This window comes from Hermetia illucens, chromosome 6 (assembly GCF_905115235.1).
Source record: "Hermetia illucens chromosome 6, iHerIll2.2.curated.20191125, whole genome shotgun sequence".
NCBI lineage: Eukaryota > Metazoa > Arthropoda > Insecta > Diptera > Stratiomyidae > Hermetia > Hermetia illucens.
In genome coordinates, this window is record NC_051854.1 from 5,863,802 (window position 1) to 5,876,898 (window position 13,097).

Below are 13,097 nucleotides of genomic sequence, written 5' to 3' on the forward strand. Positions count from 1 at the left end.
TGACTTGTACTTTGACAACAGTGGCTTACACAAATCATCGTCGCGAGTAGTGTGACAGTTCTCGGCGACTTGTGGGTGGCGTGATGTGGTAACGCTGTCAGACGCGCGTCCTTCCTCGTTGTGGTTATGTGCAACAGACGCCCCTTCGGTCATCTGTTTGGTTGTAAACAAATACAAATTGTGGTTAACCGCGCTTTCGGTTGTGATAAAATCCAGTGAAACTCAAGTGCTTTGACTGAATTAATTTGAAGTGAAGTGAAAAAAATATGAAATCGTTGGTGGAATATAGCTCATCGTCGGATTCAGAGGACGCCGCTGAAGCCGGCAGCCCTCCAGCGCCGAGTGCAAAAAAGATGAGGTAAGTGATTGGCTTCAATTTTATTTATTTATATTTATCTTATTGGACATTGGTCCATCAATTTTTCCACCAATTATAATAACTGTGAATTGCATGAAAAATTTTATTCAAAGACAAACATCAAATTTGAAATCAATAATTTTCTGTTGGCTTCCTTGCATGCGAAGCGAACTTCCAGAATAGATTGTGTTTTGTTCCACTCGCGTGCCAGTGGATTACTTCATACCCAAGCCTAGACAGTGCTTCTAATGTGTGGCCCCCAGGCCATACCTCAAAATTGTGCAAAGCCACTGTTAAACGCGGGCAAATGCATAGAGTCCTGCCACACTTTTACTCGTATCCTATGCAGAAGTCAAGGGCACAACTCCAAGGATCGCTCCTGCCCCAAGTGGCAGGAACACCTTAAGTTGGCCCAACTGGACAGCAGTCAGTCCAGAACACCTCAATACCCGAAGTCAACAATTTCTTTACAAACTTTTTCACAGAACTTAACTTGGACGAGTCACGTGACTCCAATTTTCCGGCTTTTCCCCTCGACAGGCCGTAAAGGGTTTAAAAACTCTTAGACCGACGTGAACCTAATTCTTAGGTGCACAAAAACATATTCACAAATAGGCTCTATAAAACTCCCAAACAAAGAAGAAGCCACTTGTAGTACAGCGGACAACAATTCACAAAATCAAAGTTTTTCGACTCGGGGCTAGATCATCCTCATCCATACGGATTAAGTGACCCGCCCATCGCAATCTATTGAGCCGGATTTTATCCACAACCTGGCTGTACGTCTTGGGTCGTTCTCAATGTCAATATTGTCAGCATAGGTCAGTAGTTGGGTGGACTTAAAGAGGATTGTACCCCTTGCATTTACCTCAGCATTACTGATCACTTTCTCGAGAGCAAGGTTAAAGAGGACGCATGATAAGGCATCCCCTTGTCGTAGACTGATGTTGATGTCGAATGGTCTTGAGAGTGATCCTGCTGCTTTTGTCTGGCCTCGCACGTTGGTCAGGGTCAGCCTAGTCAGTCTTATCAACTTCGTTGGGATATCGAATTCTATGCTATGCTGTCATAGGCGGCTTTAAAGTCGATGAAAAGATGGTGCAACTGATGGCCATATTCCATCAGTTTTTCCATCGCTTGCCGTAGTGAGAAAATCTGATCTGTTGCCGATTTGCCTGGAGTGAAGGCTCTTTGGCATGGGCCAATGAGGTTCTTCCTGGTGAATTTTAAACAGTCCTGTGTGTGCTTAGGCTCGTATCTCCCAATAAGCCCCCCGGACTGCTCCACTCCTACTAGGCTCGCCCAAGATACCTGTTCCTGATTCCACAGAAGGGTTCTGGTCCGTGTGAAGGCGTCTCTGCTCCTTTCTTGGCTAGTTCGTCCGTCATTGCCTTACAATCCAACATAGCCTGGAAACTAGAGTATGCAGACCTTATTGTGCGAGCCGGGCGTATTCAATCTCTCAGTCTCATATTAGTTTAGAGTTCACCTGGTTGGACCTAAGTGCCTTATCGCCACTCGGCTATCAATCAGGATATCAATGTTGTGCCCCCTGTAGTTCCTTTAGAGATTAAAGGGGGCACATCTGTCTATCGTGTATATATCCGCTCGGAATATGCTAGTATCCTTTCCCATTGTTTCCAAGCACCTTCGACCAATGACCCCGGCATCCGCTCCCTGTGCTGTGACGGATCGGTCAGTGTACCAGTATGCTACAGCCACGCTCTTCCAGTTTGCCTTGTTACTCCGACGTGCTTCAAACTTCTTATCAAAGTGAAACTTCGTTGTCATGTTATCCCTTGGTATCAATAATTCGGGAAATCGTCTTTTGAGAATATTAATCTTTCTTCGATTTAGGCAGCTCCTCGGATCACTGATCACTCAGCATGCTAGGCGGGTAACCCCAAAGTCCACCCCAGTATTCTTTCGCTTCCGTTACCGAAAACTGCACACTGGACGCTCTGTTGGGATTCGTTGAGAGATCTGAAAAAGCTCCGCTGGTTTCTCGCGTACATTGCATTCTGGACACGCCTGGAGTGACTTTCGCCATACGGTCTTAACCGACTGCACATGACAGAAAGTTTCTGCTTTAGTGTGTCCAGAATTTCAACTACGGGTGTCTCATTGGGGATGGCATAGTTTCCGTAAACCCTCTGCACTTTATTTCTCACTCGTCTGCTGGCATTGCCAGTGCTGAACTGATTCAGTCTAGCAATGTCCCACCGACCTTCCAGATGAATTATCTATACTGGATCTCTTCGGTTACTCAAACCAATAACATGATAGTGAATCTTCTGATCGTGCAATCTGACAGCCGTAACTGTACCACAATACACAAGCGATTTTGGTTGCAGCAGCGACATATCAACACACAGTCGAGATGCAATCTCATCATTGATTTGAGATAGAGTTGCTGGAGTTGCATAGAAACTGGAAATACCTGGTCTATGCAAAGGAGAATTCTATACACGCTCTTTGGAATTCGTCCCGAATAATAATAATAATCGTTGGCGCAACAATCCATGTTGGATCAGGGCCTTGAAGTGTGTTAGAGCACTTCATTCAAGACCATAACGGTACACTAGGAGGCAATGTGGTCAGCACCCGAACCTTAGCGGAAACCTCAGCTGGACAATGGAGAAGAGTGCTTCGGCGAAACAGCTGCAGCAGGCGGAGCAATGCTTCTGGTCGTCGTGGCGCCTAGACATCGAACCATCCCACGACTAGCGGTTTCGACGCCGTGCTGTCCATTACGGGAGCCCGACCCAGTCACCAAGTCAGACGACTTCCACCGGTTATCCGTACTGGACCTCAAATTTCTCTTTCTTCCCGTTAGATGGATTTGCATTTTATACGTTACTGCGGTGTGAGTAATATACAAGACTGCAAAGTTCCTGCACTTTCCTCGCCTACCCCCTGAGACAGTGCGGTAGCGTACAGCCATTAAGACTGAAGATATCTATCCCTCCTTCTTTGACAACCGGGGTTGGGACCGGCTACGGCGGGTTTATTATTATCTTCGGCGTGCAGCCCCACTTTTTCCTGCGATAGATCTGCAAGTCATCAGAGTCATCGTAGCTTTCCGACGTGCGTTTTCCAGAGTAATTTTTGGTTTAGCGTAGTTCCCAAGAGATTAAATTTTCGGCTGCTACTTGTAGTCCCACCTAAAATTAATAGGAAAGGAGAAGCTATCCGCAATCTACATTTTTTTGTTTTAAACGTAATATATATATTTGAGGAGCGACATACTCTCTTCAGTACAAAGCTACTATGGACATGCATGCGGGATTCGAGATTACTGTGCACGTAAGCCACCGTTTTCGCGTGGTTGGCAAGTGGGGCGGCTTCAGCTTTAGCATTTCGTGTTTGAGTAGACGCAGTGAACCAGTGGTGTTGAATCCCGACCGTAATGTCGAATGTTGATCGTTGGAGAGTCTCAGGTTCTCCCCGTACACAAGCTCGTTTGAAACCAAACAGTTTGCCCAACTTTGAGGAATGGGAATTGCCGGCACAACAAAGCGTGGAATTGATTCTCGACAAAGGACCCCAGCACAAAAGTATGCAGTAATATCTATCAGAGGTATCGCCTCGCCTTGCATTGCGAAAACTGGATTCAGTTCTCCCAATAAGTCTTCCAATGCCTTACTTTCCGCTTTCTTGGTCCGATTTCTCTGGATATCGAAACTTCGTCTTCTTTCGCAGTGCCTTCCGTTGTCGTCGGCTGGGAGCCTTCCCAGATTCACGGTATCCGGGCTAGATAGATCTGTTTTCAAATACCGGTGTTAAACCAGTTGCGTTCACATCACCAGCTTCCTTTTCTTGCGTTTTTCCTGGCGGAAGGCGGTTGCTTTAACTCGGGTCCGGACATAGAAAAGCTTGTAGGCTCTTCTTCTGATCAGCGTCTCCTGTGCTGTGGTATAAATTGAAATATTTGCTTTGGAGCCCTTTGCTTCCGACCCAGGGCTCCTGTATTAGTGCGATGTCGATGTCTTCCTTTAAGTGAAAGACAAGCAGATTAGCCGAGGAGCACTTGAAGTGCTGCAGAATTGTCTGCACTGATGTTCTGCATGCGTAGGGGTTCATCAATCCCCTTCGGAACGTCGATCTTTATGTCGTTCAACAGCTCGTTGGTGGCGTCAATTGGATCCAGGTCGTCATCCTATTTGCAGAGCGGAACATTTTCATCTAGTCGACTTTTCCTAGTGCCTCCAGGTACTCTTCTAATCTAAATCATTTTATTCGAATTACTCTATTTTATGAGAACCTTCGCCATAGCAATCTAATTCTGTAACCTACAAGTTTAGAAGAACATTTGTAACAAAAGAAGTTTGTAATTGAGCGGGGCAAGGGGAATTTATCTAAACATTTGTCGCAAATAGACGAAGTCACAATCAAGAGAAATCCAAATCTTTTGCTACTATTCAGAATGAATTTCTATGGGAATTTTGTGTTTGCTTTTACTAGTAGTTCCTATGACCCATTTTTCAATTGGGCTGATTCAGAATTTCCGGTTATTTTCTTAGTAGTTTTCCCTTTATTCGATAGCATACTCGTATGTCGTCGTCTTCTTGAGTTCAATAGTTATCTTCGTAGTTCAATTTTCAGTCTATGGTTTTAGTATGGCATTTTAGCTATGTTATTGTTATCGCTTGCAAGTGCTATGTAGACAAAATATATTTTGAAATTTTGCTAGAGTGATTCAAGTGTTGTTCTTTTACCTAATTTTGTAGGCTCCCTCTCCCCAGTCAAATTAAAACTATGAAATTGAATTCGATCCATGAAGTGCCTGTAGATGACCCCAGCAAACATGATGGTCGCGTTAGATCGTTTCAACATGAACGTGGCAATTGGGCTACTTTCGTATACGTTCCAGGTAAAAGGTGCTAGTCAGTTAGAAATTCAGATAATTTCACTTTGTTCGCTTCCAGTTGATGTTCCGATCCTAGACGATCTACAGAACAGCCTGATTAAATCCCCGTTGATTGATGTTGAGTTAAAACCTTCCTCCGGTATTCACATAAGCTTGACAAAAACGGTGGTCTTGCAGCATCACTGGATTGATTCCTTCGTATCGTCTGTTCGAAATGAGTTAGTTCTTACAAAAAAGTGGGTTACTCGATTTGTTAATAGTTATTAACGTTTCTCCATCACTAACTCTGTATATGTTTAGATTTAGGATTCAATTTCAACATTTAAAAGTGTACTGTAATGAGGACCGCACGCGGACTTTCATCGGTTTGAAAGTGAATAGTGGCATGACCCAACAACTGGACGCGATTTCAAAGCGTTTGGATACAGTTTTAAAAGAATATCGTCTCCCCGAGTTCTATAAGGTAGCTAAATTCTCCAAGAGCTCGTCGTTTCGACTGTCACACAAAATCTGTTTTGTTTTTATTACAGGATCCGTCATTTCATTGTAGCATTCTATGGTGTGCAGGCGATCACGAAACCAAATTCAATGCAATTTTAAAAGACTTGGAAACAATTTTTCAGTCATATTTTATTAAATCTAGTGAAGAGTTTCAAATGGCTGTTAACACAATACTTTGTAAGACTGGGAACAAATTGTTTCGATTTGAGTTATCATAGCAAATGATATGTTCTTATGCTTTGGCTTTTTTTTCCTTTTCCTTTTCCATTGGCTGCTTCAGCTTCAACTTTGGCTTCAATCTCGGTTTCCAAGGCTTTTTGCCGACGTCGTCCCAATGGAGTTTTCGACCACCAAGCTAGAAAAGTTTCTTCTTCCTCACGATACACTGGTTCTCTGGTGCTAAAAAAGATGTTATCCATATTGAGGGGCTTTTATAGAGAAATATTGATTTACCACAAAACATTTATGAGCTCAACATGTGTCAAAGGTTGCGCTTTTAGTTGAAGTTTCCTCTTGCAAGTCATTACTTCTTTGATGCAACTTACAACCGAACCAATGGTGTAGCCATCCGATATTTTTGCCATGACGCTGTAATCGAATTGGTTATTTCCTCCCGTGTACTCGCTGGAGATAAAAAGGAAATTATTTATGCATAATATTTATTTGAAGTCCTTTTACTTTATCAATTCCCTCCACGCTAACGATAGAGCTCCGTAATCCGGACGGGGAATATAAATAAACCTGTTATACGTTTGCTGAAATAGTTTCTGATCCGCTTCCCACGGAAAACTGGATGTTCCAATGAAAATCACCCGATCTTCCATTCCGATATTTTTAATCAACTTTGGCAGATCTTTCTTCAATCGTTTTGGATCAGTCCGATCAGTTTTAGGGATCTTCTTCATGAACGGGCGTTCAGCATCTCCCATGTAAATAACTGACGGCTGCAACAGCCTTGAAACTTTAATTACCAAATGCATCAGCATAATAAGCCCCGATTTGCCGGGGTATTTTCCTACTATATTAGCTGGTGTGAGGTCAAAAAGAACAGCTCCGACTTCTGTACAAATGGCATGTACAAGAGCCTTTTTACCTGTCCCTTTTGGGCCAGCTAACAAAATCGAGCGTATACATGGCGAATAGTTTCGAATTGTTTCCGAGCCGAGGGGCAGAATGCAGTATTCTATGAGAAGCTGTTTGATGTCACCGGGGGAAGGATTAACCCCGCTTCGTTCCACATAAGATTTATCACCGATATATGATCTCAACGGCGTATCTGGATACTTTCGAATGATTCCATTTGTAACGAGCTCTTCGAATAGAGATTCAGTTGTACGATCAGGGGTTAGATCCTTTTCCTTCTTCTTTTTACTTTTCTTCCCACTGCGGCGAGCCTTTTTGCTGCCCTTTTTGGATTTTTTACCTTTAGCGGCACGATCTCTGTCTAGTGCAGCCTAATTGAGGAAAAAAATTGAAAAATACTGCATTAGTTCAACCTTTCGAAATATACCTGTAATAAATCCAATTCTTGTCGCATTATCTCATCCACTGCCTTCCGAAGCTCTATTTCTACTTCCGTATATTTTTCGGCATAAATCATGTCCTCGTAATAAGTTTGCTTTTTATTCATATACTCATCTTTATCACGCCAAACCTCATTAAATCTGTACCGAAGCGAAAGATAAAATGGGTTCGAAAATAAATCTGTTTTACTCACTCATCAATTCCCGATTTTATATCTGGCAAAAAAGCCGATTGTCCTGGCTTAAACCCGGCCTCTGCTGCCTCTTCAACATTTAGATCACCACTCTTGGCTGGGGATTTAGATTTCTCTTTGGTTTTACGAGATTCCTTTGAAGATATTGCTGATGATCGACTGACTTCACTTTCAGTTCCTAGAACAATAGATTAAATTGATGCTAATAAAGAAGTACGAAGACACTTTGGAAGTTTCTACCTTGCCGACTGAAAATATGCCGTGATCCTCCACTTTCTTCACTTGGAAGTTCAGGCAGTTTCCCCGTCTTTTCATAATAATCTTTAATCCAAACACGAATCTCATCAGCTATGTCCTCCGTCATTGTTGGTCCTTGTTTTTTCTTGATTTCTTCACGAACTTCCAGTAAAGCCTTTTCAAAATTTTCTTGATACTCTTTTTGGGTCCTGTACGTCTCATTTATTATCTGTAATTGTGACGATTAAGTAAGATATGGAACTGAATATGTGTTCTTAGCTACAGCGTTCATCTTCTCAACTGCCTGTGACTTCTTCTGTGTTGATTGTGGTGGCGGAATCATTCCGATAAGAACCATCTCCTCCATCTTGCGACGTCTAGTTTTACGGCGAGCTGTATGACCTCTCCACATCTTCTGGATTTTCATTGCTGCAAGTAGACCAGATTCAGTCCGGTCTTTTCCTTCTGGCTTACCCTTTTCTTTCAGTAAACGTATTTCTTTCATGAAATGAGCTCTGAAATATGAAAATGGTTATTCTTACATCGTCCTTTTCCTTATTTCTAAATATTTGTCATACCTGAGCCGTCCTTGCCTGGCCCGCTCGTGCATTTGTAACATGCGAATAGCCTCAACCTCAGTCAGTCTTTGCTCTTCAGGATGGTCATCCATCCAACCCAGTTTTATCAAAATCTCATCCATTGTCTGTTTTCGTTCTCGAATCTCCTTTTCTCGCTCTCTTATAAAATACCGCGGGATCCGAAGCTCAGTGTCCAGAGGAGTAATTTTTAGTTTCTCCATGATTGCGTCGTTATAGCTGAACTCCATCATGTCGATGTGAACAAGATCATGCTTTAATTCAATCACTCTTCCATAGCAGGAGTCCAAGAGTTTCCTCACTAAGATACGTTTCTGCGGTTGAATCATTTTATCGTATACCCTTTCGAGTTTGTTAGCAATTCGAATATAGCGAAGATAGAGTTCATATGTCGAGTTTTGAGACTGGCTCCGGTCAAAGGAAAGTTCTTGGGTTTGTTGTTCGAAATCTGTGATGGCAAGTATTTCAAGTTGTTTCTGGGTGTTTCGCCAGAGTTCGTTATATGTGTCCCGTGACATGCTGGCTTGAAGGGAGTGACGCTACTGAAGCGATTGTTGATAAGAGTTGCATTCTACCTAGCGACCTTGCAAATTTGTTTAATCAATATTGGAGGCAGATGCTGCTGGTTATGTATTGAAAACGAATGGTTGCTATGGTTATCAGGCACATCCTGTAGTCTATTGGATTGGGGTCCAGTGACTAAGGCGCGTGTGACGTTTGTCTAGTTGGTTGGCTCTCAGTTCTGCTGAAACATCCATTCTCTATCGCGAAAATGCTGCAGAAGTACCATGACCGCGGCAGTAAACTTGGTTAAATTTGAATCCTTTATCCACCGCAACTTTGTCTCCCTGGAAAAAATCATGCTCACCATCATGACTGGCTACGGATTTGGCACCTGCTCCACTGTGAATATTTTCGTGTGTGGGGTTGACGTTTCAAAATTTGGGGTCTGGCATTGAATCGACGATATATTTGGAGACATACACGTTCGTAGGGAAACCCAGTCTCCTATCTATTTGTTGTACTGATCAGTCGATGATGCCTGCCTCAAGGATGATTTTACGAGGGTGTACCAAATACGAACGGGACTGATTTTTTTGAGATACCGAAGAGGTCTTGTACCTGGAAAAGATTGATGTGGCAGGTAGCCGGTACCTTTATTGAAAAGGGGGGACCAACCGTAATTCTCTCGACCCGCTTAGTATCGAAAGAAACTATGATCGAGAAAAAAAATGCACGTGTTCGTTAGGCAAAGAATTATTATTAAGTTTTTTTCCGGGGAGGAAGTGAATCCGAACAAAATGTTGGAAAGAATGCAAATTTCGGAAAAAATACCCTTTCAAGGTCCCGAGTATTTGTATTTCATAAAGAATTCTCTGGAAGGCAGGAGGAAGTCGAGTATCTGAGCCACGATTATCACCCAAGGATGAATGTTACCGCGGAAAACATTGAGGCGGTCCGCAGGCTCAAAGAGGTAAATCCACGAATATCCCTATATAAAATCGTTGAGGAAGTTAACATTAGCTGTGGAAGTGTCTAAAGATAGTGACAGATGACTTGGAATTTCGTAGTCTCTGTTAAATGGGTGCCACGTCTACTGCCGGAAGATGACAGCGACATCGATTGGAAGTTTTTCAGCGGCAGTTTGGAGGATTCTAGCAAAAGAGAGGCGCGTTTTGGGTAGAAATGTTTGCTGTGAAGAAATGTGTATACACGCTTACACACCCGAGACGAAAAAGGCCAGTATGGATTGAGAGAGAGGCCACCAGTGAAGTCCATGGCAAGATTGTCAACCCGTAAAGTAATGGCAACTTTTTTTTTTTATGGGGGAAAGTGTTATATATCTCGATTTTCTCCACGTTCCTGTATGACAGTGACATCGAAGACACCTCTTTCATAATTTCTCCACTATGCATGCAATCCCATATCGACCACGAATATCCGCATTTCGAACGCGAGTATAGCAAGTTATGTCGCTGATTCAGCACAAAATAATCGTTTCCACAACCACGGCATTGGCTTTGGTGGCCGATCAACACTCGGAACTATAGTGGTCCTTAGGGGCTGAAGTTCCCTTCTGCCGAGCCTTCTTCTTCCGTCTTCGGGTAGATTTGGGCTATAGTAATCAAATTTCCAGTTTCTCCCAAGTTGAGAGTTACTGTACTTTCCTTTCTGGCTCGCTTCGCCGTGGGCACTAATCCATTGAGTCAGAAAGCATGCCTTCGACAGATTCCTCCGTAGGGGGGCATGAAATTGATGAGGTCTCTAAATTCCGCGCCTCGGCGTCGACCTGGTTGCTCGTGATCGCGGGTGGATTCGAGGTCTGTCACTTCTTTCCACTTTTAGAGTTAAATTTCATAGTTTCCAGATTCATGTTTGGATACCCTTAGCGCAGTAGTAAACTACTACAGGTTGGTGGTGTCCGAGGGGAATTTCGGAAACAACAGTTTCTTTCTAATTAAAAAAAGTATGAGATAATATTCACTTATTATATTTGTATTTAAATAATTCATTTTTTAAAACGAATGTTATTATAAAATAGAATTTCATAGCATTTAATCTATGACTTTCGCTTCTTTTTAATCACATTTATTTTATGAATCTTTAAATTTAATCAGGAGAAATATCTTATGTTATTTTAAACATTTAAAACACGACGTTTAAGATATGGTGGGTTGTGTTATTTCTTTGATGTTCGATTATATTTTCTGAAATATTTTCATGTTAAATAAATAAATTTAAATGCCATTTTCATAAAAAAAAAAGATAATAATAGAATGAGATGAAAAGAACTGAATATGAAAGAAATGATGATTTCTCTAAACATAGTCGTATACAATGAAAATAATGTCAATCTCTTTAATTGTCAAAGTTGAAAATCTCCGTGTCTGAAAATAGAAGAAATCAATAATAAAATATAAATAAAAATGATAATTTTTCATTATATCTATTTGTGTATGGTTGCTGACTTTGCAGCACTCGTGCAGTTATTAATGAAAGGGGGTATTGAATGTTAGAATTGCACGTGACTGGGGATAATTAGTTTTATGAATATAACACAGACTTCAATTAGTACGGGATGCGTTCACCGATTAGACTAAACTATACTGTAACATGTGACATGATTAGCACGCGGAAAATATTTACAGCCCCAGAAGATCGGATTGGAACCATTAGCGGGTATCGAAATAAGATAACTCAGGCATTCTACTGAAACCTCACGAAAAGGTAGGCTTATCACTTGCACAGTGATTAAGTGAGATGATAATGATAACTGTCAAATGGTGTTAAAATCTCTAAAGGATCTACCAAATATTTAGAAAGAAGGGAGTTAGTCATAGAATTTCTGGTAGGATCAGCTAGTACCAGCAAAGTTTTCCAGAAAACATTCTGTTTTTAACGCTTCTGAGCTCAATAAACAATGGATGAGGTACCGAAAATATATCTAAAAAAAATTAATACTAATAATTTCGAGGCCAAAAATATACTTTTCTAATATATTTTCCCATGCATCATTCCGATCGAGTTGAAATGAAAGTAAATGATTAATAAATTTCTTTAGGCTTCTATATTTTCATGTTATTTGCGCATTCTCGTTTGATATATATATATATTTTCCATAAACATACATATAATGTATATAACATTTAATAAATGGCTCTCTTCTTGTCCTGCTTCAATTTCATTTGTATGTAAGTAGTCAAATGACATGTTCCTGTCTCTTCATTTGCCTTTAAAACACACAGACACAACGAGATGAATATGATATAGTTAATTTTCCTTTTGTCAATAATATATAGCTTTTTGCTCATTCAATTTAGTTCAGAGTAACAATATTAAATAAATTGTGCTAATTATGATTTTAAGTGATATAATATTTAATATGGAAATATTTTGTTCTATTTTCATTAAGGTTTTGTTTTAGTTTTTGTTTCGTTTTTGTTTTCTTTTTTTTTCTATGTAATTTCTCTATAAATAGAATATAAATAATCTTACAACATGAATATTAAAATACTTTTGTAAAATTCTTTTAAATGACTCTCTAATATATTTTCATTTATATCTAATTTAGGAGCGATAAGCTGAAGTAATTTCGAGAACAGATGAATGTTGAGGTGGTTTGTGTTGTATGTTTAGCTTCTTAAGCAAATTCTTTTGCTAAAGAAAATTTTGCATCGAGGTTGACTGTATATATTATAGATTCTATTGGATCTGGTTCTATATCAATTAGAGCCTGGCGACCAATTTTTGATTACCAAGGACAAATTTTAGGCATTGAGTAGAAATAGCTTTAACTTCTGCATGAAATGACTATGGGTTGAAGAGTTTGAAAATGTAGAGCTATTGTTCCTAACCACTCGTGAATAGGCCCCAAATATTGTCACACTGAAAGTCAATCTCTGAATTCGTTAATTCTCCTGTGGCTCTTTCCAAAATCCACCTTTTTTCTGCACCCACTGTACTCTATTGTAAATCCGTGGAGACTGTTACAGGCTTGTCACCCGGAAAATCGGGGCTTTGGAACCACATTGCACGGACAATATTCCATATTGTTCAGGTTGATGACAACAGCCTAGCATCTGCATCCGGACCACTGTGTATGCTTAACACGGCCGGTAAAGTGTTCGAAAAGTTTATCAGGAGTAGACTCGAGGAAGCGATGCGTGCTGCAATTTGGAATCAAAGCAGGGAGATCCACGGTGCAGGCACACTCCCGCCGATCTCAATGACTAGCGCTCCATATAACGTTTGATGTCAAAAAAGTCTTCAATTCCGTAAGATGGACAGATATATTAAGCATATTAGAAAACTCATTCC

General features: G+C 40.9%; 2 protein-coding genes across 2 annotated transcripts; one reads left to right on the forward strand and one right to left on the reverse strand.

Moving 5' to 3' along the window:
- The first annotated feature begins 3 nt into the window (after window positions 1-3).
- LOC119659408 (U6 snRNA phosphodiesterase) lies at window positions 4-6,004 on the forward strand. Its single transcript, XM_038067480.1, has 5 exons — window positions 4-358; window positions 5,089-5,231; window positions 5,287-5,464; window positions 5,529-5,691; window positions 5,759-6,004. The coding sequence occupies exons 1-5, from the start codon at window positions 267-269 to the stop codon at window positions 5,945-5,947; spliced, it is 765 nt and encodes a 254-aa protein (XP_037923408.1). The 5' UTR covers window positions 4-266; the 3' UTR covers window positions 5,948-6,004.
- Window positions 5,842-8,840, reverse strand: LOC119659403 (dynein regulatory complex protein 11). The gene is made up of 8 exons (XM_038067474.1): window positions 8,262-8,840; window positions 7,967-8,198; window positions 7,687-7,912; window positions 7,447-7,624; window positions 7,240-7,393; window positions 6,408-7,183; window positions 6,183-6,353; window positions 5,842-6,128 (listed from the first exon to the last, which is right to left on the reverse strand). The coding sequence occupies exons 1-8, from the start codon at window positions 8,795-8,797 to the stop codon at window positions 5,942-5,944; spliced, it is 2,460 nt and encodes an 819-aa protein (XP_037923402.1). The 5' UTR covers window positions 8,798-8,840; the 3' UTR covers window positions 5,842-5,941.
- Window positions 8,841-13,097: the final 4,257 nt, after the last annotated feature.

What these genes read in the sequence shown, in the direction of transcription:
- LOC119659408 (XM_038067480.1), top strand. Translation starts at nt 267, where the DNA reads ATGAAATCGTTGGTGGAATATAGCTCATCGTCGGATTCAGAGGACGCC. An exon ending in CCGAGTGCAAAAAAGATGAG is followed by an intron (nt 359 to 5,088) that starts GTAAGTGATTGG and finishes CTAATTTTGTAG; the next exon opens with GCTCCCTCTCCCCAGTCAAA. An exon ending in TACTTTCGTATACGTTCCAG is followed by an intron (nt 5,232 to 5,286) that starts GTAAAAGGTGCT and finishes GTTCGCTTCCAG; the next exon opens with TTGATGTTCCGATCCTAGAC.
- LOC119659403 (XM_038067474.1), bottom strand. Translation starts at nt 8,797, where the DNA reads ATGTCACGGGACACATATAACGAACTCTGGCGAAACACCCAGAAACAA. An exon ending in AAGAATTGGATTTATTACAG is followed by an intron (nt 7,184 to 7,239) that starts GTATATTTCGAA and finishes TTCCTCAATTAG; the next exon opens with GCTGCACTAGACAGAGATCG. An exon ending in GCGTGGAGGGAATTGATAAA is followed by an intron (nt 6,354 to 6,407) that starts GTAAAAGGACTT and finishes TTTTATCTCCAG; the next exon opens with CGAGTACACGGGAGGAAATA.